General features: G+C 30.2%; 8 protein-coding genes across 9 annotated transcripts in view; 7 read left to right on the forward strand and 1 right to left on the reverse strand.

Moving 5' to 3' along the window:
• The window catches only part of RhoGAP93B (MyTH4 and RhoGAP_KIAA1688 domain-containing protein RhoGAP93B), a 272,594-nt gene that overhangs the window by 54,503 nt on the left and 190,440 nt on the right, over positions 1-27,651 (forward strand). The gene's annotated exons all lie outside the window — the stretch shown is intronic.
• Positions 955-2,389, forward strand: Vha13 (V-type proton ATPase subunit Vha13). Its single transcript, XM_065499041.1, has 3 exons — positions 955-1,151; positions 1,354-1,454; positions 1,659-2,389. Exons 1-3 carry the CDS (start codon positions 1,070-1,072, stop codon positions 1,830-1,832), a joined length of 357 nt encoding a protein of 118 aa, XP_065355113.1. The 5' UTR covers positions 955-1,069; the 3' UTR covers positions 1,833-2,389.
• Aptx (aprataxin) lies at positions 3,850-4,560 on the forward strand. Its single transcript, XM_065516104.1, has 3 exons — positions 3,850-4,040; positions 4,102-4,327; positions 4,380-4,560. The coding sequence occupies exons 1-3, from the start codon at positions 3,879-3,881 to the stop codon at positions 4,535-4,537; spliced, it is 546 nt and encodes a 181-aa protein (XP_065372176.1). The 5' UTR covers positions 3,850-3,878; the 3' UTR covers positions 4,538-4,560.
• On the forward strand, positions 5,629-6,800 carry Sys1 (Sys1 golgi trafficking protein). The gene is made up of 3 exons (XM_065516105.1): positions 5,629-5,908; positions 5,971-6,092; positions 6,156-6,800. Exons 1-3 carry the CDS (start codon positions 5,744-5,746, stop codon positions 6,349-6,351), a joined length of 483 nt encoding a protein of 160 aa, XP_065372177.1. The 5' UTR covers positions 5,629-5,743; the 3' UTR covers positions 6,352-6,800.
• Positions 8,294-14,429, forward strand: bel (ATP-dependent RNA helicase bel). Its single transcript, XM_065499042.1, has 3 exons — positions 8,294-8,599; positions 10,892-11,276; positions 11,670-14,429. Exons 1-3 carry the CDS (start codon positions 8,555-8,557, stop codon positions 13,664-13,666), a joined length of 2,427 nt encoding a protein of 808 aa, XP_065355114.1. The 5' UTR covers positions 8,294-8,554; the 3' UTR covers positions 13,667-14,429.
• Positions 18,874-20,737, forward strand: LOC135949470 (protein FAM114A2). The gene is made up of 3 exons (XM_065499043.1): positions 18,874-19,637; positions 19,703-20,073; positions 20,133-20,737. The coding sequence occupies exons 1-3, from the start codon at positions 18,945-18,947 to the stop codon at positions 20,518-20,520; spliced, it is 1,452 nt and encodes a 483-aa protein (XP_065355115.1). The 5' UTR covers positions 18,874-18,944; the 3' UTR covers positions 20,521-20,737.
• Positions 22,091-24,648, reverse strand: hyx (cell division cycle 73 hyrax). The gene is made up of 7 exons (XM_065499044.1): positions 24,271-24,648; positions 23,431-24,209; positions 23,253-23,366; positions 22,969-23,186; positions 22,670-22,832; positions 22,463-22,604; positions 22,091-22,392 (listed from the first exon to the last, which is right to left on the reverse strand). Exons 1-7 carry the CDS (start codon positions 24,399-24,401, stop codon positions 22,356-22,358), a joined length of 1,584 nt encoding a protein of 527 aa, XP_065355116.1. The 5' UTR covers positions 24,402-24,648; the 3' UTR covers positions 22,091-22,355.
• The window catches only part of neur (E3 ubiquitin-protein ligase neur), a 52,011-nt gene continuing 50,021 nt past the window's right edge, over positions 25,662-27,651 (forward strand). Inside the window, exon 1 of the mRNA XM_065499047.1 lies at positions 25,662-25,903. Coding sequence (XP_065355119.1) covers positions 25,879-25,903 — 25 coding nt within the window. The 5' untranslated portion in view covers positions 25,662-25,878. The remainder of the gene's footprint in view (positions 25,904-27,651) is intronic.

Consider the following 27,651-nt stretch of genomic DNA (forward strand, 5'->3'; position numbering starts at 1 on the left):
AATCAGTGTCAAAAAAAACCAATCGGAAAAAATACTTTTTATGCCGAATTTTTGTTTCACAAAAAAAAAATGTTTTCTTATAAAATTTTTTTTTTAAATTTATTTGTGAAAGAAATTTTATAAGAAAACATTTTTTTTTTGTGAAACAAAAATTCGGCATAAAAAGTATTTTTTCCGATTGGTTTTTTCTTAATATCTCATTTGTGAGCCAATTGTCTCGATTTTAAATAGCAACCGAGCCCATATATTAATGTATAAATCATGTATCTAAGTTATTTAGGGGCTACGGAAAGTTGGTTTCAACATACAGACGGATATGGTTATATCGACACAAAGTATACAGAGGCGTCAAATTTGACAGTTCAAAAACACTAAAATCAGCTTTTTTTGAAATTGTTTCGATAGAAAGAGAAAACAAATTTGCGGTTTAATACAGACAGTGCGTTAAAACAAACATCTATATAAATAAGCACAAAACCAAACCAGTTGAAATTGTTTCGAACGAACGAGACAAATATATTTTTTTTGCCGTGTCGCCTCTGTATACTTTGTGATATCGATTCCGTTATTTATAACGATTCAGAATATTTTTCTCATATTTTTGTGTATGTAAATTCATTAAAAAAAAGTTTCTAAAAAAATTAATAGCAGACGGAAACATTTTTAGGGAAATTCGATTCTGATATGATTAACTGTTTTTAAAATGCTATTTAATGTGAAAAAATATAAAAAATTTGTGCAAAATTAAAAAGTTTAATAAAAGCTTACATTTTATTAAATTTTCATTTATTTCATTCAACATTTTCATTTTATACTAATATATCTGGCAGCCCTGCTAAAATAATGCATGCTAAACACAGCCAACTTCCAATTGGAATCCAATTGTTGATTTCGAGACTCGCAATCCACACATCCTAATCAATATTTTTATGTGTCATATGACAATTTTCACAGTCCACTAAAGTAGAGGAAAGTAATCACTTGTATTTGTCTACTTGTCTTGTGAACAGTGCAATTGCAATTTTTTTTTTACAAGTGTAAAAATTATTAAAAAACCAATTCAATAACTATGACTAGCCAAACCCAAGGTATCCAACAATTGTTGGCCGCTGAGAAAAAGGCTGCCGAAAAAGTTGCAGAAGCAAGAAAACGTAAGGAAAAGATGCAATAAAAAAAATTGGGTTTAAAACGTAGAAAGAGACAAGTAGAAACGAATGAACGCAAAAAAAAACCTTAAATGAAGTAAAGAAGAGGGGTCACATGATAAGCTTGTGATGTGTGATGTGAAAAAAAACAAGATAAAAAAGAAGTTGATAAAAAATATAAATAAATAATTATTTCTTTGGATTTCAGGCAAGGCAAGAAGATTGAAGCAAGCCAAGGATGAAGCTACCGAGGAAATTGAGAAATACCGTCAAGAAAGGGAACGTCAATTCAAGGAATTTGAAGCCAAGGTGAGTGTTATACAAAAAAAAAAAAACTTATAAAGACAACAAGATAACAGTAAAGGGTGGGAGGGGGTGTAAGAAAGTGTCAAATTGTAAATAAAAGTGTAGAGAATTATAAATTACCAAGAGTTGCCATTAAGAAAGAATTATAGACATCCTTCTTAGGTGTTTGAACTAAATTTTAATTGATTTATTTTAAATTTTTTCCAGCACATGGGTTCCCGCGAAGGTGTAGCTGCCAAAATTGAAGCTGATACTCGTATTAAATTGGATGATATGAACCGTGCCATTGCCTCCCGCAAGGAGCCAGTTATTCAAGAAATCTTGCAATACGTCTACAATATCACTCCCGAAATCCACAAAAACTATCACCACAAAAAGTAAATCAATTTAAACACACAAATTATTAACATCAGCTCTTGTTTAAAAAAATCTTTGTTTTGTTGTATAAAAAGCCTCAAAATTCACACAAAAATTTATCTTTTTTTTCGTTTTTATTTCATTATAATGCAAAAAAAATGTAAATGCTTACAAAGCCTTTTCAAGGCTTTAAATTCAAAAAAGATAAACAGAGAAAAAAAGAAAATTGTTTGCAAAAAATTCCATGTTTTAAATCTAAATATTTAAAGAATTAAATTTCGGTTTAAGTTAAGAGAAAGACCCCAATTTCTTTTAAAAATAAAATGTATTTTTTAGTTCATGTAATATTTAAACGTATTATTGTTGTTGTTGTCTTAAAATTAAAACAAAAAAACATCCAGCTTTTAGGAGAAATAATGAATCAATAAAAAAAGTGAAATTCACTTATTAAATATACATACTACTAATATACATATATATAAACAAAATATTCTAAAAACCATTTTAAGTTTTAATCAGTTGTATTATATTAGAAGTCTTATTCATAAATCTACTACATAATAAAGTTTCTCTTAAAAGAATACCTATTCCAAAAAGAATTTATTTTCAAAAAGCTTGCTTATTGGAATCAACAATTTACGGATTTGTAGATGTAAATTCTAGTTAGGATTGATGCCCAATAAATTCAGATAGTTATTTAGATGAATTTGAAATAAGTTTGATAGAATTGAGATGATTCTATACAAGTTTGTACGGTACTTTTTAATAACTTTAAAATATACAGAAATAAATGAAATGCCGCTTTCCGCTAGCACTGCTTTCAACAAAGAAAGATTTAATAAGTCATGTGAAGTTTAAGGGATACATTTGGTCCAGAATGGTTTAACGAGCTAAGACTAACAAATTTTGTAATAAAAAGTAACATAAACCTTCCTAGGCCAATAAATTTATATTACAAAAGTAAATTTCTGAGTAATACTTAAACTAATACAGTTATTTTAGTTTTATTTCGTTCGAAAATGATCAACAAAAAATAATATTTTTTATAATTTTAAAATAAATAGAAAAAATAAACAATTTCTCACAATTCCATTATTATCCAATTCACAATGTTGCGTTACCAAGACTTTTGCGATCTTAAATTCAAATAAACACTGCATCTGTATCAGCTGATACTAATTAACGATGTGCATCACATGGGAAAATTATGTTTTTTTCAGCACCATGGGGCTTTGCTTAAACTTAAATAAAATCAGTAAGGCAGCTATATTCGACCTTCACCAAAATATACTTTAACAAAGAAAAATTGTTGTGAAAACATTTTTTGTTCCCGATTTTAACCATTTGTCGGTTCGAATTTCTATACGTTGTTAGAAAGGCCTATGAAATGGCTATCTTTAGATAACCATATATATATGACAATGACATTAAAATCCGGATATGGGAAAAATCGCGGTAGTCATGATTTTTTACTTATATCTTAGCCTTTTTTGGGCCGATCTCGAATTTAATTAGCAACCGAATCAGGATTATAGCGTATATATTGATGTACCAATCATACATATATGTATATAGTTTAATTTGGTACTCGGAAAGTTGATTCCAACAGACAGAGGGACATATCTTATCAATTCGGCTGTCTATAACGACCCAGAATGTATATACATATATTTTATTGGGTCGGAAGTGAAAAATGTAGAAATTACAAATGACAAATTTACGTACCTGGAAGGATCGAAAAACAAATTAAAAATTTTGTAAATATGACTGATAAAAATTATTTCAAAATATAATATTAGGTTATTAAAATACCTACTAAGTCGAAAAATAGCTTTAATATAGTAGCATCTAATTTATGTACCCTTAAATGTACTTTGCCTACCTTTTATTAATTTTAATATTCCACGAAAATATTTTTACTCTAACCTATATCTAATATTGAAATTCACCGCAAACTGATAGCCCTCAAAAAAGTAAATAAACAAAGCAGCTTGTAGTGTTTACAAAATTCGTCTACTCCAAAGCGAATAAATATTAATAACTGTATAAAAAATCGATAAACTATTCCAAATGTCTGTGAATTCTTGGGCCAATGGTCTAGTAAAGACACTTAAGGATCCCTCCACCCATATTATATCCTCAAATTTGGCCGTTGTTATAAGTGATAAATATCCCAAAGCAAAACATCATTATTTGGTGTTGCCACATGAAGACATACCCTCGATATTTAATGTTAGTAAAATTTGTTTTTGATTTTGAAAACTCGTTAACGATTTTTTATTATTATTTACAGCTAAATAAAACCCACCTACCTTTGTTGGAAGAACTATATTTGTTAGCTTTAAATGTGATAGAAGTTAAGCAACAGAAATTGCAAAATTTTAAAATTGGTTTTCATAATCAGCCCAGTATGCAACGTTTACATTTACATGTTATTTCCAAAGATTTTGTGTCGGACTGTCTAAAGAAGAAAAAACATTGGAATAGTTTTAATACTGGTTTATTTTTAGACTATGAAGGTAAGTTTGTAAAAAAAGAAGTTAAAAATTTAATTGAAAAATTATTTTTTAGATCTCTGTAAGCAGCTACAGGAAACTGGACAAGTTAAACGTTTGGATAGTGATACTTTAAAAAGTTTAAGTAATGTGGATTTAAAGTGCAATCAATGTGATTTTGTTGCCAAAAATATGCCTAATTTAAAACAGCATTTACTGCAGCATTTTAATTAAATAAAAATTTTGCAAATAATTAACTATACTTAATACTATAATTAAACTATACTTAATTTTTATGTCATTACCCATTTATATTGTTTAAACTTTGGCTATAGAAACCTTTAATTTTTAAATTTTATGCAATATTTATATGGCTGGGGAGCCTTTTAATTTTAATTTAATTTTCTATTTTAAATATTTACTTATGTTACTTACATACATAGATATATTCTTAACAATACATGTATTTTTTGGCCACGAAGGCTTCTTTGTATTGAAATTAAATAAAAATTTAATTAAATTAAAAAATCATATGAGAAATTTATTTGAAATTTTATTACATAAAATTTTCAGTAATCTATGCTTCCCAGTAAGCACCAAAGCCCCAAAAATTCAAGCACTTGAACATTTTGTTGGAATTTGACTTGAATGCAAATGTAATTATACTTTAGACATGAAAAATAATTGAAAATTTAATTATTTTTCAAACAAAAAACATATGGCTTGAATTTATGTTTCCTTTTTACTGGAGAATGCTATTGAAATAAAGTGTAATACAACTGTAATTCAATTGCTTGACTATAATTCAAGGCTTGAATTACACTTGCTTTCAACTTGAATTCCAGTAAAAATGCTTATTGGGTTATTACTTAGAAAGCTATCCAAAAAATTACACAAGTTAACAAAAACATATTTTTTTCTAAATATGTAATAGAAATGGATCTCTTTCACATTAGGCAACTAATTGCACAGGTCTTCTGTGCCATTTTTGTGTTTGTAGATGTCAGAGGTAAGGTCGGGTTATTTATTTATTTTCAAAAAAATGCCGTAATCCTATTAAGGCCCAATTAAAGAATTTTTTTTTTAAATTTGAGTACTTGTACACAGTTGGTTTGTTTTTCATTCATGTTTTTTTAAAATGAAACAGGCTTGCGCAATTAAATAACCTAGTTTGAAAGGGGTCATACTAAATAAAAATTGCAACTATTTTCTTTTGTTTACCATCATTTCCATGTTTTTCATGTACCACTCTACAAAACAGCTGTGACATATTTGTTGACAGCCCTGCTATCAAACCTTAGTGAATATTTAGTTGTTTGTGTACACTCTGTCAAAAAAAAAAGAAAAATATTCGTCATCTGTTTTGGAACAAAATATTATCGTTTTCTTTGCTAAATATTTAGTGTAATTTCATGTAAACAAATATAAAATTAGCACACAATGAAATCAGGTTCATTTCGTAATACACAATGGGATCCCATACTATTGATCTCACAAATAATCTCAGTACAATTTTGTGTTTATTTCACACTGGGCCTGTCGGTAGGCCTGGCAAATATGTTGGCAGGTGACAATTATCGTTTGGACAACATATTTGAGTATCATGTAAGTAAAAATCATAATTTAAATATGTATAAAATGCTAAATGTTGATTTTTCATTCCACAGGAAATACATGTTTCCGATTTGGGCGGCAGACTGTTAATTTGTGCTTTTGTTACAAACTCATTTTTGGCCTCTTTGGCTTTGTGGTGTATAGTAAGAAGGGCTAAATTGTGTTTAGATTTTAGGTAAATTATTAATTTGTTCTTTTTTATTACCATCTTAGTGTTAATCTATTAATTTGTTTGCAGTTGCACTTTTCACATTTTCCATTTGTTAATTTGCTGGTGGTACAACAACGCTTTTCCCTCGAATATTTCATGGTGGCTGCTAAATTGTATTACCGCCACCATTATGTGTATTGGCGGTGAATTTTTATGTTTAAAATCCGAGCTTAAAGAGATTCCAGTAGGCTATTCAGCTTTAAATCAAAAATCCGATGTATGATATCAGAACGAACGACCATTTAGTGTAAAAACTGGAGAGCAGTAAAAACTAATAGACGCTTAACATTTATCATTGCAGCTAAAACGTTAAAAAAGTATATGACTGATACTGATACAGAATTCTATAATGTTTGAACATATTAGGAATTTATGTTTATAACATGTAAAATAAAAAAATAATTTTCTGTTTTCAGAGATTATTATTTTTATTTTATATAAATAGTAAATCATAAATACAAATTGATTGTATTTTTAAAAGTAATGAAATTCTGTGTCCTGTCCCTGTATTTTTTTTAACAATTAGCAAGAGATTTTAAAATGTTTATAAGATGTTTTTACTATAGGTAGTTGTAACTAACCTATATTATTGTCTGAAAACCTTAATATAAGTACGTATTTAAATGTATAAGTAAAATTAAATAAAATGCGAAATAAATTAAGACTATAAAATAAATTGTTTAAAATTGTATGCATTTATCATGACTTTTTAACCATTACCGCTAAGCCACCGGTACCTCCAAAATACCCTTTCAGTTTAATTACCTTTACCGCAAAGCTATCGTTATCAAAATAACTGCAATTACCGATATCGATATAATAGTAAAATATATTCAAAATATGTACTATCTCCCAAATTGTATGGCTCACACAAGAATAAAATACATGTAGGTATTTTGTTTTTGCACGCATTAGGTTTTTGACAACAGATGTACATATATGCTATTACCGCTATTCTAAAAATTTGTTATAATTATGAAAATAAATACCTTTCTCAAGTTATTTTTAATTCTTGTAAATTGTATTAATAATTTAATTCAGAATGAAATTACAGTTATTATTAGAATGCAGTTACCGAAATAACTGCAAATACTGTTACCGTTACTTTTAAACCGTTTCGAATCGGTAGACATTTTAACGAGATTATTGCTATAATGTCTATAATGAAATGCGAAGAAATATATTTTTCATCCAAAAATTTTTTTTAAACTTGTGTTACGTTCATAATGAAATAATTTCCATATTTTGAAAATAATTTCCATGTTATTAGTTCTTAGTGAATACTCATATTTTTACTTACCGTTATGTTAACTCAACATGGCTATAAATTTTTTTTTTTTACTTAATCAAGTACTTTATTAATCAATTGTCAATTTAATTTATAATAAAATAACATAGTTTTTTTAACATTCTCACAAAATTTTTTGGCTTTTCTAAAAAAAATATCAAAATAATTCAACTTTCTTTTGCAAATAATTTTCTAAATTAATGCAATATTTGGTACAACTAACAACTAACCGGTCCAACAATAAATAAAACCGATAACTAATTCCATAAACATACTAAACACAGCCTTGTTGCTAACGAGTTGGCATTGGTTACCGATTACCTGGCCATAAGAAAATAGAACGAAACGACCAGTGAGAGTAACTAGGCGATTTTGTAAAGAGTATAATAACGAGTTTAGCGTTTTTATGAAAATTAAAACAAAACAATTAATGCAACTTATGAAATGTTTAGTTTTTTGGTGATTTAATAACAAAAATTTAAATACAATTTTAAAGATTAATGAAATTTTGGGTTCTAAAGCAAACTTTTGAAAAATATTACATTTAATCTATTTCTTTTAAGCGATTTTTCTCACACATTTAGCGATTTTTTAGAAAAAACTAAAGTTACCATTACTGAAAACGACCAGCACTCTTTTTTGTCTTCGTCAAATACTTTTGTCGACCATTTTTTTTCACGCGTTGTGTGTAGTGAAGAAATTATCACATAAATGAGAAGTTTTTTACACATTTATATTGTGTTAAATATAATAAAAAAAGAAATTAATATTTCATTAAAAACAATTGACAATTAAATAACATTTTAAAAAAATATATATATATATATATACTCAATAAATAAAACGTAATATATATATTAACCAGCAAAAGAAAAAAATCATTGAAATAAATCTAAAAAAAAAGTTTTTTTTTCTACAATTTGTCTATGTGTGAGTGAATATACGGAATTTTTTTCATTTCGTTTGTTCGTGTGCTGCTGAATTGCTAGATATACATAACTTTTTTCTTATAAAACAATTATCTCTTTTTAAACGATTTTATTTGAAATAAAAGACTTGTCCCATAAAATTGTTTGAATACTGAAAAATTTCCTAAGGGGAAAGCACCAAAAAAACTAGCAACTGATTGGAAAGTAATATGAGTAATGCTATTAACCAAAATGGCACAGGTCTAGAGCAGCAAGTAAGTAAAAAATATATTCATATATTCCTACATTTTTATAATTATTTTGTGGAAATTTTGTGCTCTTAATTTTTGTTCATAAAAAAAAACTATTGATTTCATAACATTTTTTTTGTGCTGGTACCCAAACGCGGTGGCGGCACTATCACATCATACACAGCAACACTCTCAAACAAAAAAAATAATAGCTTGTCTCCCCTTTGTATTGGCCAGAGTTGATGTGTGTGCGTGTGTATGCCCTGTAGTGTATATTTTTTGTTCGTTGATTCTTGTGCTTTTTGCATGTTTTTTTTTTCTATAGGTTATGATTGTCAAAAGATTATTGCTAACCACGTTATTGTTGTAATTTACAATTTTTGTTTCTCTTTCATTTCTCACGCTCATTCGCTGCTAATTATAATTGAATAATGCAACTCTTTCTGACAGATCCTTCATTTCGTTTTAGTTTTTTCTTTTATTTTTTTTGTATGTATTTTAAAGGTTATGCTTATTGAACATAGTGCGGGTTACATGTAAATGATATATTTAAAGGGTTGCCAAGTTTTTGTTGAGAATGATGTAGAAATAATGGCGGTATACGTAATCTATATTTATCATGTTTTATGTACTGTATTTTCTTTAGAATTTAATAATTTTTTTTAGTATTTATGATTTTAATATTAAATAGGGATATTTTAAGAAAAATATTAGTTATTGTATAAAATATACAAACAAATGTTTAGATTTTTTTTTTTAAATTTCGTTAATCTCATCTAAAAATAAATTAAAATATCTATCTAATACAGATGTTTTTAATTTATAATTGCGGCAAAATATTTGAATACGAGGGTAGATTTAAAAGTATACATATTATTACAGAAATTATCTGTAATTCGAAATTAAATCAAATTTTCATGTTTTTATCCCTATAAGTTTTGGAAAAACTTATGTTTACTTAAATATATCAGATTTATCATATGCATTTTGTATGATAATTTTATTCATAAGACTTCAGACTTTCATTTAAAGTATCATACGGCACTATTTTCTTTTTTATGTCGGAATTATGGGACATTAAAGAAAGATGCGAAGTCAGTGTTGACATACCATAGAGTTTAATATTGAGAGCCTTACAATAGGCCTTAGACTGGCTATTAATTACTTTATTCGAAGGCGCATTTTCGACTACCAATAATTTGTTATAGCTTCAATTAATGCTATAAATCTCAAATTTTTTAAATAAAATAGGTACATTTTGATAAAAAAAAAAAATTCAGATAAAAAATCCGGAATTGGGTACAAGTGTGTTAATAATTTGGGATGCTTTAAAGCTATTTCAAAATGCTTTCAAACTATATAAAAAATGTTGCGATCCGATAACAAAAATGTATGTTTTTCAAAATCACCTTCGTACCCTCCCAGGATATAGTCACAAATGTTAATGCTCCATTATTTAGACTATGTTTTTAAAAGACAATCGCCTATAATTATCATTTAATGTTTTCTATTGTAAACATTTTGATGCTTTACAATTTGCCCTCGTTCAATAATTCCGTTAGATTTAATACAACATTAGACTACCCATGTATAAAATTAACCTTGTAACAATGAGGTTTTATTAAAACAATTTATATTTTTTTCTGTCACGCAATTGTAAACACTGCATTTGTAGATTCTCTTTATTTATAAAGATTCTAATTAATATTTATGGCAGACAAAAAGTGTTTTCTTGTTATACTTTTCGATGAGATTCTTAAAATAAACACTGCACACTAGCCAGAAATTATTACAACAAATAAAACATAGTTTTCTTTTTAAACTTGCAGTAATTACAAACAAATCTTCAGTAATTAAAAATAATTAAGTTTTTTTTTTTTAAATAATAAAACCCAAACTTGTTGTGTTTATTTTGTTCCCCACTGTACATTTCGATCTTGATTTTTGTCTAAAAATTCTTCCACGTCTTATTTTCTATTCTCTTTATTAATATTTTCTCTTTTATCATAAAGTTTATTGAAAAAAAAAAAGTTTGACTCATTATTTGAAAATTATTCTTAATTTGTTGTTGTTTTTTAAATAAAATTTGCTAGTATTTTTATTGTTGTTGTTGTAATATATACTTACACTTCATTTGTTGTTTTTCCGGTTTATTTTTGCGTTTTTTCTCTTTCTAACTTTCTATTTATTCTATTTGCATTTTGCCCTTGACTACAACAAAATATTATTTAAGGTTATGTTGTTCTATAAAATCTCTTTGTTTATAAAATATTCGTATTCTTATCAATTTGTTTTGTGTTGCCTTTTGTTTTATAGGTTGCTGGTCTGGACTTGAATGGCGGCGAAGCTAATAATAGCAGCCCCATAACAACTAAAAATTCTACAACTTCTAGCTCTGGAGGCGGCGTTTATGTGCCTCCACATTTAAGAGGTGCCAGTAGTAGTAGCTCATTAAAAGCTTCATCTTCAACTGACGTTTCACAACCTCGTGACGAATCAAGAGGCGGTGGAAATAGTGGTAAATTCGATAATAGAGATCAACAACGTGGTGGTGATTATCGCAGAGGAGGCGGTGGTCGTAATTTCAATTCACGTGGTGGTGATCGTCAAAGTGGTGATTTTAGTAATTTTGGTAGTGGAGGAGCTGGTAGCGGTGGTGGACGTCGTGGTGGTGGCGGCGGTGGCCGATACGAAGATAACGGTAAGTTGGGGGAATCACATGAATTGTGTACATTTTATTGTTTATTTCCATTTTGTGTTAAATTATTATTTTTAACATGATTTTACATATTGAATTGTGTTGTGTTTTCATAATTTTTGTTTGTTTAACTTGTTCATTTAGAATTAAAAAAAGCACATGTTTAAATCATATGATTAATCAAACATATTATGAGTTGTATATTCGACTGTGCCGAAACTTATATACCGTTCTTCAAGACAAACTTTGAAAAAAATGTTTGATGGAAAAATTTGGATTAAAAATAAAAAAAAAACATTAAAAAAATTAAATAAAAAAAAAATTCAGACCTTTTAAGAGATTTAACATTTTATAATAACGATTTTAAAAATAAACTCTTTTCTTTTTTTTTTGTAGGTGATAACGAATCAAGACGCGGCGGAGATAACTGGAACCGCGGCGGCGGACGTTCTCAAAACAATCGCAACTTCGAACGTCGTGACGACGATCGTGGTGGCAATAATTATCGCGGTGGAGATCGCTCAAGCAGTCGCAATGAGACAACTGCTGATGATCAACAACAGCCTCGCAACAATCGTTGGCAGGAGCCAGAACGCCGTCCAGATGAGCAACGCAATGGCGGTGAGAGTGGCGGAAGCGGCGGCAGCGGCGCTGGTGGAAACGGCGGCGGTGGCGAACGCAAATATGGTGGTCGCTGGAATGAAGAACGTCGTGGTGACGTCGATTATACCAAGCTGGGACCGCGTGACGAGAGACTTGAAGCGGAGCTGTTCGGCACCGGTAATACCGGCATCAATTTTGACAAATACGAGGATATACCCGTGGAAGCGACGGGTCAAAATGTTCCCCCCAACATCACATCCTTCGAAGATGTGCAGTTGACCGAAATTATACGCCATAATGTGCAACTGTGTAGATATGACAAACCGACACCGGTACAAAAGTACGCGATTCCAATCATTATAAGTGGACGCGACTTGATGGCTTGCGCCCAGACCGGTTCAGGCAAAACGGCTGCCTTCTTATTGCCGATCTTGAATCAAATGTATGAGCTTGGTATACCACCACCACCCCAAAACACCCGTGGCTACAATCGTCGTAAGCAATATCCATTGGGTTTGGTGCTGGCACCAACTCGTGAATTGGCTACACAAATCTTCGAAGAAGCTAAGAAATTCGCCTATCGCTCACGTATGCGCCCAGCCGTCTTGTACGGAGGCAACAATACGTCCGAACAGATGCGTGAATTGGATCGCGGCTGCCACTTGATCGTGGCCACTCCCGGTCGCTTAGAAGATATGATAACCCGTGGCAAGGTGTGCTTGGACAACATTCGTTTCTTGGTCTTGGATGAAGCTGATCGTATGTTGGACATGGGTTTCGAACCTCAGATCAGACGTATTGTGGAACAATCAAATATGCCCGTAACCGGACAACGCCAAACACTTATGTTCTCAGCAACATTCCCCAAACAGATTCAGGAGCTGGCTTCAGATTTCTTGAGCAACTACATTTTCTTGGCTGTCGGCCGTGTGGGTTCCACCTCGGAGAACATTACACAAACCCTATTGTGGGTGAATGAACACGATAAACGTTCGTATCTCTTGGATCTCTTACAAACCATACGCGATGGTTTGGAATACTCCAAGGACAATTTATGTTTGATTTTCGTTGAAACCAAGAAGGGAGCCGATGCATTGGAGGAATTCCTATACCAGTGCAGTCATCCCGTCACCAGTATTCACGGTGATCGCACACAGAAAGAACGCGAGGAAGCCTTGCGTTGTTTCCGATCCGGAGAATGTCCAGTTTTGGTCGCCACTGCCGTGGCCGCTCGTGGCTTAGACATTCCTCATGTTAAGCATGTCATCAACTTTGACCTGCCCTCCGATGTAGAGGAATACGTACATCGCATTGGTCGTACCGGACGTATGGGTAACTTGGGTGTGGCCACCTCATTCTTCAATGAGAAAAATCGTAACATTTGCGGCGATTTATTGGAGCTGCTTATCGAAACAAAACAGGAAGTACCCAGCTTCTTGGAAGATATGATGGCCTCCGAACGTTCACATGGCGGCAACAAGCGTCGCGGTGGCAGTGGAGGTGGTCGTTATGGCAGCGGCGGCGGTAGTGGCTTCGGCTCTCGTGATTACCGTCAAACGTCTGGTGGTGGTGGCGGCGGCAACCGCAACAGTAGTCGTGGCGGCAGTTCTGGTGGTGGCGGCGGAGGTTCTTACCGCAGCAATGGCACTTCTGCATATGGTAGTGGTGGAGGCGGTGGTGGTGGTGGTAGCAGCTCTGGTGGCGGATACTACAGCGGTGGTAATTACGGCAATGATGGCGGTAATTATGGCGGCAACTCTTCTTCTGGCCCCGACTGGTGGGGAAATTAAAACTACAACCACCACCAACCCACACAACAAACACACATTTTCAAAGAGTAAATTTATAATCGCAAGAAGTGATTTATAGAAGAATGAATGCATAAGAGAGAGATAGAGATAAAAAAGAATGAAATTTTCGAAGATGCGAAGAAAACCCCCCAACAAACAAGAGCAAGATAAAAAACAAAAATAATAGTTGATCAAAACCATAAACAAAATATCACAGTAAATTAAATTAATTAATAAATAAACAAACAAACATGCAACAAAATATAAGCAAAAATCTTTTGAAATATATTACAAAAAATATATATATTATATAAATATTAATTAAAACATATTTTATTTAAAAAACAAAAAACTTAATAATTTTTTTCATTTCTTTATTATTTTTTTTTTTATATAAATAATTACACCAATTGTCTAAAATTGAATCTTTGAAATATCTACATCTATAGTTTACATAAACACACTCAAAAAAACACAAGAAATTAGCAGAAGAATTCGAATCATATACACTTAATTAATAAAACTTTCATTTTATTACAATATGTAATTTAATTATTTTCTTTTCTTTTTTTTCTATTTCACACACGACAACCTTATAAAACAAGAAAAATAATTAAATATAACAATGTAATCTTAAAATACAAAAATATAAATGTTTTAAAATTGAAATATTACAACAGAAAAACTTAAAAAAAAAACATAAAAATCGCTAACTATTAAAAAAATCAATAAAAACTAGAAAAAAAACCGTAAAAACCCAAAACGACTGTGTGAGTTTTTCTTTTAAAGAATCCAAGTGCGACGATGACAAATTAAATGAAATGGTTGGTAATTTTAAATCCTTCACCATGAGTTTGAAATTTCATTCAAAACCCTTATAAAACACTAAATTCCCCGGGGTTTTTTTCCTATTAAAATTCAATGTTAAAAATAAGAGAAAAAAACTCACGGGGAATTTTTATTCATAATTGGGCTGATATTCTGGATTGTTATAGATAGCGGGGTCGATATGCCATGTCCGTCTGTATGTTGAAATCAACTTTCCGTATCCCCCAAATATCTAACATACATGATTCATACATCAATATATACGCTATAGACCCGGTTCGGTTGCTATTTAAAATCGAGAAAGTCGGTCCACAAATGGCTGAAATATAAGGAAAAAAAACAGGAAAACCTCGACTTTTTATCTATATCTTGATTGCTAAGTCATTAATATAGACAATATGGGTAAATGATAGATATTTCAAAGACCTTTGAATGACGTATATAGAGCCATAGTATACTGTCGTATATAGAATGGGTCAAAATCGGGAAAAAAAATTTAGCTCGAAATTTTTTTATACATTTTTTTTCATAATAAATTTAAAAAATGTTTACCATAAGAAAATTTGTAATAAAATTAGAAAAATTGGTTTTTAATTCAGTTAACTTAAAAATTTTTATTCAAAGTATAATTTGGTGAATGGTATTTAAGATTCGGCACTCTTGCATGTTTTTTGAGAATTTTATCAATAACAGCCAGTATAAAAACGAATGACTTTATCAGGTATGTGATGAAAATCGACCGAATTGAAAAGTAAATCGTCTTTTGAAATCGACAATAGTGTGATGAATTTCGATCGATTTCATATTCCATTTTTGTTCCATTTCAATATTTTGTTGTCATAAATTCTACTCTAGTGGAGACAAAAAAATTAATTTAAAAATTTATTTATATACATAAATTTGTGTTGTGAATCAAATATAAATAAAATGGCTTTGATTACAGCGATTTCTGTAATTCTTTTCGAAAAAAACAAAATGAGGAAGGAAAATATTAAACGCAAATCTTTAAGGGACAAATCGAATCCTTTAAATTTACCAGATGAAATGTAAGTATGCGTGGTTTTTACATTTTATTTTTTATATTTTAATGATATTTTCAAAGATTCGTTCAACATTTTCGCTTGAATAAAGAAGGGTTCACTATAATTTTAAATAAAATTGGAAATTATTGGAAGAGTACATCAATACCTCTTACAATACAATTAGCCGCAACCTTAAGATTTTTGGCTGAAGGCAGTTTTCAAAGGTCTGTTGGGAACGATTTAAATATAGCTATGCATCGAACAACAGTTTCAAAATGCTTTACAAAAATGTTAAAACTATTGGAAAGAAAAATTTGTCCAGGGCTGATTAAACTTAAAACACCAGAAGAAGAGTTAAAAAAATCCAAACAGTTCTTGTATGAAAAATATGGCATTCCCGGAGTTATCGGATGTATTGACGGCACTCATGTGGCATTAAAAGGTCCAACAGGAGAAGAACATTTATTTTTCAACAGAAAGGGGTATTACAGCATTAATGCCATGATTGTAAGTTTGTATGAATTAATTAAAAAAATCTTCACACATAATAGTCCATATTTTAGATTTGCGATTATAAGATGGATATTAAAGCTGTTGATGCAACTAGACCTGGGAGTAGTCACGATTCATTTATTTTCAATATGAGTACAGCACCAAACTTTTTTATTTCATCGTATGAAAATGGAGAACGCGGCTCATGGCTGTTAGCCGATTCGGGTTATCCACTTGAACCATTCGTTATGACGCCCTACAGGAATCCAAGAACTATTTGTCAACAAAGATTTAATAAAAGACATACTTCGGCGAGAAACGTGGTCGAAAGGACAATTGGAGTCCTGAAAAGTCGATTTAGGTGTTTGTCAAGAACACTTTGGTATTCTCCTTTAAAAACAGTACAAATTATAAATATTTGTTGCACTTTGCACAACTTGTGCAATACACTAAAAATTCAGCATCCTATTGAAGATTTGGAAGGACATTTAAGTGATGAAATGGATGGACATGAGATTGAAAGCTTTGAGACTGATATAACTTTAACAAACTCCGCAAATATAATACGCGATAATATTGCTGAAAGTTTAATTTAAAAATTTAAATAAATACATATAAATAAAAGTTTATTTAAAAGGAAGACATTTAAGTTTTACAGTTTCTATTTTTTCTGGTATTTTAGAAGTTCTAACTCTAATTGTTTTTCTTTTATTTCCAAGTCCATCTTTTTAAGATTATTTTTTTCAAAAGCAGCCTTTTCCATTTGTTGATTATGCCTTTTAATTTCATTTGTTATATTTGTTGTTAAATTTTCTATAGATTTATAAACACGTCTTATATTACTTCCTATAATATGCAATTTATCATCACTTTTTTGGCATACTTCAACAAGCATTTTAAAAGAATCGGACAGCTCTTTTCCATTTTTTATATCATCTTGAATATATCCTTTAAGGCTTTCTTTTACATCTTCATCATTTCTTTTAGATGCCCGTTTAGAAGTACTAGGTTTATCACATGTTATGTCATCTTCCACTTTTCGTTTGTCCGGTCTACTTGTTGGAGTAATCTCGTCATCAGATGACAATAAATCCGATCCAATTATAGATATGGAGTTCTGTACTCCATCAGCTAAAGAGTACAGTCCACAAAGCTGACCAATTATCTCTTCCTTTTTAGATATGTATATTTGGTTATGTGGTCCCCCTCCTGTTGCTATCGCTTCTTTTTTGTTGGTTGTAATTTTTTTCTTAGTACAAGCCTTCCAATCACGCCATACCTAGTAAAATTTTTTAGTAAACCATTCGAATAAATACTTCCTACTTACTTTCTTCCAACCATTTGTATCATGGATTGGCGGTCCAAAGCTATTCAAATTAGTAGTTAAATCAATCCATAAATTTTCTACATCTAATTTGTTGCATTTTGTGAAACCCCTGGCTATATCAGAATGATTTTCCATAAATTGGATTAATGCATCTTCCTGTAAAGAATTCTTATGTTTTCCCCTAAAAAATTTACAACAATTATTTAATTTTCTTTATAAAACTAAATTTACATTTACTTACATTTTTCTAATTTTCGTTGAAGTAAAATAAAATGATTTGAAAACGAATTGAAATCGACATTATTGATTTATATCACATGGGTAAATTTGATTTTTTTAATAGAACAAAATGGAATATGAAATCGATATAACAAATCGATGGCAGTAAACACATCACATATTTTATTGATTTCAAATCGATTTGATGTCGAAATCGAATTTCATCACATACCTGTATGTTTCAACTATAGAAAAACATTATCGTTCAAACAAAAAGTCGAATTTTCGACGTTTTTCTCGTTTATTTAAAATTTTTGTGAATTTTAAATTTGCATATAAATAACCAACATTTTTTATAAAAACCAACAATTTTTTTTTTGTTGAAAAAAAATTCGGGTTCAAAATTCTTTTTCCGATTTTGACCCATTGTAGGTCCAACTTACTATGGTCTTATATACGTCGTTGCAAATGTCTTCGAAATATCTATCATTAGATATCCATATTGTCTATGTTAATGTCTTAGTAATCCAGATATACATAGGTCAAAAATCGAGGTTGTCCTGGTTTTTCCTCATATCTCAGCCATTTGTGGACCGATTTTGCTGATTTTAAATAGCAAACTTCTCGAAAGCATGTCTGACAGAATTATTGAAGATTTCTGAGGACTTTTGAAAATTGATTTCAACAGACAGACGGACATGGCTTAATCGACTCCGCTATCTATAAGGATCCAGAATATATATACTTTATAGGGTCGGAAATGAAAAATGTAGAAATTACAAACGGAATGACAAACTTATATATACCCTTGCCACTCATGGTGATGGGTATAAAAATATGATGTTGCTAAATTTGTTGATGAGAAAACCGAATTTTTAAAGTTTTTCCAACAAAAATTAAAAATTCGACCTTTTTTAGGTACTCGACTTTTTTTATAATAACTTCACCGATTATTCGACATTTTTCCGAATAAAAAGTCGATTGTTACTTTTCCAACCAGAATGACAACTTTATACTCCTCCGGTTCACGTCAAATGGCTCACACGCTAACGCCTGTATATTTCTTATGGGAATGATTGGTTTGAAGACCCCCAATCTAGCTCGTAAAAACTTATAAATAAATAGTTTTGCTCACATCAGTAGTGGTGTTGCCACCACACATTGATGGCAATATTCGTCTGACAAACATTTCATGTTAACTAACCATTAAAATTAAGTTAACCAAACACAGCTCTGTTAAATAATATCACACTGACAGCTGTTGCTGTTGTGTGTGCAAAAAAAAATGCAAAAAGAGAAGTAAAAAGAAAACGACACGTAAAAAATAAATAAATCAATTTTTTCGCCCAAAAAAATTATTAATACCAAAATAATAAAAGAATCCACAAAAATGTCTACAAAAACGGAAGATAATAATCAAAATGGTTGGGATCTGGATGATGACAATGACTGGGATGATTGGGGTGATGCCGAAGACAATCTGACTGGAGAGACACAAACAACTGCAGCAGAATGTAACAATGGATCATCATCGGCAAACAATAAAACGAAACCCGAAAATAATAACACTGTATTAAAAACAAAGCAAGCAGCAACAGAAAATAATAATTTCACCAGTGAAGCTTCCACACAAGCACAGCAGCAGCAACAAATACAAAATAAACCTCAACATTCTTCTGGTTGGGGAAGTTTATTTGGAGGCGTAGTATCTTCAGTTCTAAGTACGGCCACAGAATTGACCAGTACGGTATCACATGGCTTGGATAAAGTTATTGGTGTTCCAGATCCCGCTGAATTGGCCCGTATCAATAATATAGAAGAAGCTAAAGCTAAAACACAAGAACAATTGCAGGAACACCAAAAAGAGGACAGATCTTTAACTCCCACAAATGCCGCTCCAGTTTTTGGTTTAGGTCTAGTGAATAATGTTACCTCTTTGGGTAGCAAGGTTTTAAATACCGGTCTGGATACTTTAGAAGGTATTGGCAAGAAAACCATGAATATTTTGCAAGATAATGATCCATTGTTAAAGAATAAAATCAAGAAACTGGGTTTGGAGCAAGACAAGCCCAATCTAAGTGAGGTAAGTTTTATTATAAAATAAATTTAACTTTAAAGGAAATTATTTTCCAACAATATCATTTAAAGGTGCTTAAAGAGGCCAAAAAGGAAAACGAACAATTGGAACAGTCATTAAAAGAGCTGAGTATTGAAAAATCCAAAGCCCTGTTAAGATTTGATTTATTATTCGAAAACAACTGTGGTCTAGTGCACTTGGAAGCCTTGGAAATATTATCCAATGAATCACAGCTTAAACTGCAGGCCCTAAAAGAATCAGTTTCAGGCAAAGCCTTGGAAGATCTAATGGAAACCATTAATGAGGTTAAAGAGCTCATGGAGTTGGAGGATTTGGAGGGTGAGAATGAGAATGAAGACTACGATAAAGAAGAGTTAAATGACAATCTTAAGCAGGCCATAGAAGACACCGAACTACAAATACAATTTGAGGAAATAACCAAGTAAATATTTTACTCTAATATAAAGAAATTGGGATTTTAATTTGTTTATTTATTTGCAGCTTATGGTCGGCTTGCACCACTTGGCTGGCAGCAGAGGAAATTAATGATTTAGATGCCCAGGCAATGTTTGCCAAAGGCATCACCTCTTTGGCCGAAACTTGTGCTTTGGAAATGTTAAAACTACACAAAATTGCTGAACTTTTGCTGGTCAAAGAACATCATAGCACAGCCAATGAAGTGGACGGCATTGTACAATTGTGCAAACACTTCAATATGCATCTGCAAACTGTGGCAAATCGTTTTGCGGGGCAACTCACCAAGCACCCGGAACAACAGGAAGCCAAGTCTCATATTAACACCTTGTTTGCGGAAATGGTACAGGCCCGTCAGCAAATTGAAAAAGCTTTCCAATTATTTTTACCCATACTACAAATAGGAGCGGTTTAAATGCTTGAAATTTATATTTAATTTTATTTTTAGCTTAAAATTGCTGAAATTGTATTCCAAAAGAAAAATGTAAAAGTAAAACAAAATTCTTCACTTCTTAAGTTAATGTTAGTTTTTTTTATAATAATTGTTGTTTATTTTTCAATAGAAATAGTTGCAAAATTTATGTTATGTGTAAAACTAAATAAACGAATAACAGTAAATATTTTCCTTAAAATTTGTTTCGTTTAATTTCATTAATTTGTTAATATGTAAGCAAAATATGAACATAACTTATAATTTCGAAGTCATGTTCGAAAATTTTGCAAATAGCTTTAGTTTAGTACTGATCGTGGAAAATAATGCTGAAAAATATTTTCGAAAACGTCGCAAAATGCATGCAAATCCAAATATATGAATTTTAATATTCTCTTGAGTTACGATCATTTCGAGAATTGAAAACTTTTGGAAGTGGCAATTCTCTTTGTTTTCGTAATAAACAACTGCAAAAATGTATTTTTGAATACATATTAATAAAAATTTCAAAATTAAGTTCGAATTTTCGAAAATGTAAATTTGTTCATGCTAATCAAATCTTTGTTTTCAAGCGAAATAAAGTATGTATTTTCGAACATAAATAAAAATTTCGAATTTTCGAAAATTTCCCAAATGTTAGTTTTTTTAGTCTAAATTTTGTCTTTGTTTAGTTTAACTTCGAAAATTTTATATTAACTTTTTTATGTTAAAGCCAAATAATACCAACAAATTTTATTTTTCTTGGGTTAAGTTAATTTCGAAAATTGAAAACTTGTGAAAATGAGTGAAAAATAAAGAAATCTCTTTGTTTTCGAAATAAAAAATTTTCGAATTTCTCAAAAACTTGATTATTATATTTTTTCTTGAGTTAAGATAATTACGAAAATGAAATCTGGGGCAATTGAGAGAAACATAAACAAAGTATTTTTGAACATTAATAAAAATTTCGAAATTGAGTTCGAATTTTCGAAAATGTAATTTGTTCATGCTAATCAAATCTCTTTGTTTTCAAGCGAAATAAAGTATGTATTTTTGAACATAAATAAAAATTTCGAATTTTCGAAAATTTCCGTTATTTTTTTTAGTCTAAATTTTTTCTTTGTTTAGTTTAACTTCGAAAATTGTATATTAATTAACTTTTTTATGTTAAAGCCAAATAATACCAACAAATTTTATTTTTCTTGGGTTAAGTTTATTTCGAAAATTGAAAACTTGTGAAAAATAAAGAAATCTCTTTGTTTTCGAAATAAAAAATTTTCGAATTTCTCAAAAACTTTATTATATTTTTTCTTGAGTTAAGATAATTACGAAAATGAAATCTGGGGCAATTGAGAGAAACATAAACAAAGTATTTTTGAACATTAATAAAAATTTCGAAATTGAGTTCGAATTTTCGAAAATGTCATAAAAATTTAATTTTTTTTTATGGTTATGCAATAATAAAAATTTTTATATTTTTTTTATTGAGTTTTGCCAAATTTCATTTAAAATTAATTAAAAATAAACTTTATAAGTAAGATAATGCGAGCTTAAAGACATTTTTTTTTTTATTTTTTTTTATGGGCTTGTTTTATTTTTACAAAAAACGTTAATTCATTAAAACACAATTTTATGTTTTAGTTATTATGGGATGGGGGAAAAACTTGATATTCTTTTGCAAGAACTAAACTAAAAATGGGATTTCTTTATCAAACAACTAATCTAAAAGAATTACAGAACAAATATGACTATTTATAAATATAATATAAAAATGGTCTTTCATGTGTAGTTCATAAAAATATGCATGATTTAACGAAATCAACAAGAAAGATAGGCCATGTTCAATATCTTAAATCGGGTTTGTATTTTGCCATGTATCTAAAAAGATAGTAAAAACAATAAAAGATAAAGTATTACTTTATTAATATAAAACTTTAGTTTAACTTACTTGTCTAGAGTTTCCCAAAATGTCATTAATACTGCACGATCTAAATGCCGTTTATTTTGTGAAAGATTTAACAATGTTACCGACCATTTGGCTACATTAGCATCAAGTTTTAATTCCGAAAAGCGCAAATGGAAAGCAGATACTGAAATGTATAGAAAGATACATTAATTTGGGCTTAATCAAAAAAAACTTGTAGTTGTTTCATACTTTTGGCAAAGATTTCTACAGGATTGCCATCCCAAGGCCATCCTTTAAATTGCCAAGCAGGTCCCATAACAAATACAGCCACCACACGCTGCCAGTCCTGAGCATTTAGTTTCTGCGGATTATCTATAACACGATAGGGGACTGTCATGTTTTGTTTCTTGCGCTGAAATATTTTGATAAACAATTATAAAAGTTAGTTAAAAACATAAAAAATTTGAAAATAATTTCAATCATTAAAAAAATAATTTACATTACAAAAGCTTTTTACTTAAAACCATTTAAATGTAATTGATGCTCACCTGCAAGAGTACTTCATTGTCTCTGGCACTACCAGCTCGTTTCTTTTCCTCCGTACTGACAAATTTCATATCCTGCAATAGATCCTTAACATTGTACATTGTTATAAGGCTAGTGTTGGCAGAAGGTATGATAATAATGGGAGTTCGAGAGGTACGTTTCTGAGGCGTTGGTGCCACTTGACGAGCCTGAGCCGCTGGTATTAATTCCTTGGGACGACCTAAGCCAAACAAATTACAATTTAGTTATAATATTAACATGTTAATCCGCAAAGTGCCATAAATACCTGGCTGTTGTGGTGCCATTTGAGCCTTTCGTTGAGCTTGAGATCCTTCTGTCACAGATTTCAGGGACATACCATGATAAGTACCCATAGTATCGATTTTGAAGCCCTCGGTTTCTAAAATAAACAAAAAAATGTTAATCGTTTTCTATTCGTTTTTCATTTTCCATTTAATGTTTACCTTCTTTTTGTCTATTAAATCTTTCCTGATCGTAACGATTATATTGTGTAAGTTGTGGCTGAGGTTTATTAATTCTAGCCGGCTCTGGCATTTTAATGGGATTTTGTTGTATGGGTCTATTACGGCCCTCTTCTCTAGCCTTTATGCCCTGTAAGATGGCAAATATATTTTTGGCAAATATTTTACCAGTACTTTGCAGTATAGTGGTTCTTGTACGCCATTGACGCTCACGACTTATTATGTCCTTGGTGGAGTCTACATCAAAATCCAATATAGCCCTCAAGTCAGTGGCCATGGCATCTTCATTGTCAGTGCGTTTAATAGTTGTTCTCTTGTTGGCCAAACGTTTTGCCTTAATGGCAGCAATTTTTTCCACCGACATAGTCTCGGACAATGATTTAATATTATCCATATTGACAGTGGCCTCTTTTTTGTTGACATCCCAACGAGCCGCCAACTGTTCTCTGACCTTTTGTACTTGGGTTTCCTCAAAGCGGGCCTTTTTAGCATTTGATTCTCCACCTGCTGTGTCGCCATCGGCTGGCCTCTTTACTTGAGTGGGTATTTCCAAGGGAGCGCTTTTATCAATGCTGGGTACAGTTGTGGTCTCGCCATTAAGATAGGCCAATAGTTCCCTACGATCGGGACGATGTACGGCGGGTATATCTTCGTCGGCGCACTGCCTAACATATACCGAATGCTGAAGCATAACATTTTTCAGCAGATATAACAAACACTCTAGTGTATAATATTCGCGGGGAGCACCCTTTTTGCCGGAGCTTTAATATTTGCATTCTATTAGTATTATATTTGCAAAAACAAAGAACACTTCATACTCACCCATATTTTAGATAATTTGTTTTAACATTTTTCGGCCAGGAAAATTCACCGAAAATAATTTGTCCATCCCGTTCTATAATATCTCGTTTGTTTATATTATATTGCCGCAACAAACTTAAAGGATCCGCCATTTTTTACAAAATTTATTTCTTTACAAATCCTTTGAAATTTTCCAATATTTTAACTTTTTCTCACATTAATAACTTGTTTATTTAATAAGCAATATTTAGCTCACAAAGTTTTCTTGTTATTTCACTATATAATTACAAAATTATTACGTTTTTCATAAACTTTTTCTTTTGGAAGATGCACTTGCTAATTTTTTTATTTTTCGTTTGACAACAGCCGTCAACGTGTGGATGTTGTACATCCCTGTTTTTCGATGTCGTGGCTGTGTTTAGTAGGCATAAGAGATATTTTTGGTTTAATATGTTGCGTTGTTACCGACAATGAACAGTATTGCCGGTATTTTGATTTGTTATGAGTACTGTCTTACCATGTTTCAATGTTTAAATAGCAGTGATGCCAGAGATTTGAAGAGAACTCTTTCGCTACAAGTTTTTATTGGGCTACCTAATAAAACCAAAGTTTTAAATATTTGTTAATAATTCGTTCTAGAAATTCCAATCAGTATTCGATTTTTAAAAATTTTGACATGAAATAGCTTTTTTCACATTTTGATCACTATGATATGGGTTTTCCATGTTTTTAGTAAAGGCCAAAAACCTATTATGACTTCTTAAAAAACTTTTATTTTAAAATTAAATGAAAATTATTAAAAACTCTTCTTAAGAAAGTAATATCGAACCGTATGGTTTCAATGGCTTTTCAATCTCATTTAAATTGTCTTGCAATGCCAATTAGGATGGATATATTTTTAAAAATTTACACGATATTCAAAAATTGGTCGGGCGGAAGAATTTATTCATAAACAATTTTCTCTTAACAGCAGATTTTCAGCCCGACGAAGTCCTTTTTTAAAAATAATTTTATCACTGTATAACTTCTAAACCAAAAGAAAACAGGAACAAATAATGGTGAAAAATTATTAAAAACGCAGCCATTTAAAGTCATATATTGAAGCCTTAGCGTTTTATAAGTAAAAAGCCATTTAAAAATTATTAGATTGAAGATTTAATTAAAATTCTGGCTGAAATAATAACAAAATATCCAATTTTGTAGAATTTTGGTACAATTTCAGTAATTTTGCTGTCTCTCCACTCCGGCAACCCAAAATCTGGCATCACTTTTTCTTTGTCGTCTCTCCCTCACAATTTCTCATTAATTTTAAACGTTTTCTATCTCCCTCTCTTCACGAAATTCCTATAAGAAATGTCAAGTTTTTTTTGTGTTTTGAATAGTCGTGCATGTGTAAATTATTTTTGCTTTCTTCAACAAAAGAGGAAAAAATGCTAAACAAATTAATTAAATGATAAAAAAATTAATTGTGAAATCTTAAACAACCAAACAAAATATTGTACAAATTAAAGTGCTAAAGTTTGCTATGTTCTAAAAGTGTCAAATTAGTTAATAAGTTTTAAATAAATATCAAATATAATTAGGTTTTATATAAAAGCAGAACATATAAAAGAAAAAAATCGTGTGAACATGGGTCAGTCGGCAAGTAAAATTGGTAAGTTGTTTTTTTTTTTCTTTACAACTATTCATTAATTTTCTTTATTGTCTGTGCGAGCTTTGTGAAAAGTTAGATAAACTTTGCCTGTTTAGAAAACTTGGAATATTTTTTCTTTTAAATTATATTTGTAAAAAGGAAATTTGTTGGTGTTTTGGGTTTTTCCCTGTGATTTTATTCATTAATTAGTTTAATTTGCGGCATAATTTATTTTGCAGTTTGTTTCATGCATCATCGTGCATGCATTTTTCTATAATTGGGTGGGTGGTAGTGCAGTTGTAATGTGTCGTTTGTGTTGTTTTTGTACCGTGAGAAAATTTATTTACTGCCTTAAAAACAGTTTCAATGTTGCCAGACTGGTAAAGTGTATGGATTAACCCTTAAATGAGAGGTTGAAATGTAACTGCTATTTATGAAGATTTTTTGTAAATTAAATAATTTGTTAAATATTTTAATGAAAACTTATGTTTTTGTTGGGAAAATAAGTTTTAATTGGATAAATAATTAATTGAAGGCTTACCAAAATTTTAAATTTTGTAGCTTTGTATAAATAAATTTAGCAAATACATTTTCTCAAATATATAATAATGACCTTATTCATAATCAATTCTATTATGATTAATGTTTTATTTTTAATTCTAATTTATTGAGCTTGAATTCAAATTTATTATGTTTTAATTTGTTTCACCAATTTTTATATCCCTTCCAAAAAAAATAATAAGATTTGTTGAGGTCTCTAGAGCTTTCAATCTCCAATTGTCCAACATTTTATTGTAATTTTTTTCAATTGAGACCTCAACTGGGGCTCCACAACATTCGGAATCTACTGCACTTGTACGCTTGTTAAAACAATAGATTTTAGAACAATTTTTGACAAACTACTTTATGTCGCATTTGAGATCTAAATAAAATAATTTGAAAGATTTTTTTAAAGAAACTTTTCGATTTGTTCATATTATTTTCATTAGTAACATTAAAAAAAGTCTTAATTAATTTGAAAAATCAGATTTAGAAAGCTCTTTGTCTCTTCAATAAAACATATAAAAAACGACTGAACTTATATTGGAAATATTTGTTGTACAGAAATTATACAAATTCCATGTATTATTAATTCATAGCAAAAACTTTTAATTTCTAAATATAAAGAAACATATGTCACATAATCTTCCAAAAATAATATAACATTTGTTAAAATACTACAACATTTATTTATGAAATATTGAATGCTTGTATGTAAAACCTAAAGACTGCTAAAACATTAAATTAAATAACATACAATACAATACATAATTAGAATAAATGAAACATATGCTTTTTTCATGGTTCTTCCAACTCACAGCCGTATATAATGAATTGTTCCTGCAAGAATTAAAAATTGCGTCAGAGTACTTGAGACATAATAAGATTTGAAAATATCTTTAAATGCCCGATGGTAATATAGTAGACAAAATGAATATCTTATGTTTAATATACTGTATATATTCACATTTATATGAACAGAATTTTGTATATAGAAGTAGTATATAATAGAGGTCCTGTACCTGGTGTGTATTGAAAAACAAATACAAATAAGGAATTGTGGTTACAACCCAAAAAGAACATAGAACAATAACGAAAAAATTGATTTTCCTCAAATCAATAGCGACAAAATGTTTCGTTTACATTTTATTGAACTGTAAAACAGTTGCTTGGTTTTACTAAGAGTTTACAATTGTGACGGCAAGCGATGAAATGGCAAAAAAAAAGTT

The sequence above is a fragment of the Calliphora vicina genome, chromosome 1, assembly GCF_958450345.1.
Source record: "Calliphora vicina chromosome 1, idCalVici1.1, whole genome shotgun sequence".
Taxonomy (NCBI): Eukaryota; Metazoa; Arthropoda; class Insecta; order Diptera; family Calliphoridae; genus Calliphora; species Calliphora vicina.

Excerpts from the sequence above, each read along its gene's own strand:
- Sys1 (XM_065516105.1), top strand. The coding sequence starts at position 5,744 with ATGAAATCAGGTTCATTTCGTAATACACAATGGGATCCCATACTATTG. Across the intron at positions 5,909-5,970 it reads ACAACATATTTGAGTATCAT|GAAATACATGTTTCCGATTT; the intron begins GTAAGTAAAAAT and ends TTCATTCCACAG. Across the intron at positions 6,093-6,155 it reads AAATTGTGTTTAGATTTTAG|TTGCACTTTTCACATTTTCC; the intron begins GTAAATTATTAA and ends ATTTGTTTGCAG.
- LOC135949470 (XM_065499043.1), top strand. The coding sequence starts at position 18,945 with ATGTCTACAAAAACGGAAGATAATAATCAAAATGGTTGGGATCTGGAT. Across the intron at positions 19,638-19,702 it reads ACAAGCCCAATCTAAGTGAG|GTGCTTAAAGAGGCCAAAAA; the intron begins GTAAGTTTTATT and ends TATCATTTAAAG. Across the intron at positions 20,074-20,132 it reads CAATTTGAGGAAATAACCAA|CTTATGGTCGGCTTGCACCA; the intron begins GTAAATATTTTA and ends ATTTATTTGCAG.
- hyx (XM_065499044.1), bottom strand. The coding sequence starts at position 24,401 with ATGGCGGATCCTTTAAGTTTGTTGCGGCAATATAATATAAACAAACGA. Across the intron at positions 23,367-23,430 it reads ATTTAATAGACAAAAAGAAG|AAACCGAGGGCTTCAAAATC; the intron begins GTAAACATTAAA and ends TGTTTATTTTAG. Across the intron at positions 22,605-22,669 it reads TGTAGAAATCTTTGCCAAAA|TATCTGCTTTCCATTTGCGC; the intron begins GTATGAAACAAC and ends TATACATTTCAG.
- bel (XM_065499042.1), top strand. The coding sequence starts at position 8,555 with ATGAGTAATGCTATTAACCAAAATGGCACAGGTCTAGAGCAGCAA. Across the intron at positions 8,600-10,891 it reads GCACAGGTCTAGAGCAGCAA|GTTGCTGGTCTGGACTTGAA; the intron begins GTAAGTAAAAAA and ends TTTGTTTTATAG. Across the intron at positions 11,277-11,669 it reads TGGCCGATACGAAGATAACG|GTGATAACGAATCAAGACGC; the intron begins GTAAGTTGGGGG and ends TTTTTTTTGTAG.
- Aptx (XM_065516104.1), top strand. The coding sequence starts at position 3,879 with ATGTCTGTGAATTCTTGGGCCAATGGTCTAGTAAAGACACTTAAGGAT. Across the intron at positions 4,041-4,101 it reads ACATACCCTCGATATTTAAT|CTAAATAAAACCCACCTACC; the intron begins GTTAGTAAAATT and ends TATTATTTACAG. Across the intron at positions 4,328-4,379 it reads TTTATTTTTAGACTATGAAG|ATCTCTGTAAGCAGCTACAG; the intron begins GTAAGTTTGTAA and ends ATTATTTTTTAG.
- Vha13 (XM_065499041.1), top strand. The coding sequence starts at position 1,070 with ATGACTAGCCAAACCCAAGGTATCCAACAATTGTTGGCCGCTGAGAAA. Across the intron at positions 1,152-1,353 it reads AGTTGCAGAAGCAAGAAAAC|GCAAGGCAAGAAGATTGAAG; the intron begins GTAAGGAAAAGA and ends TTTGGATTTCAG. Across the intron at positions 1,455-1,658 it reads TCAAGGAATTTGAAGCCAAG|CACATGGGTTCCCGCGAAGG; the intron begins GTGAGTGTTATA and ends AATTTTTTCCAG.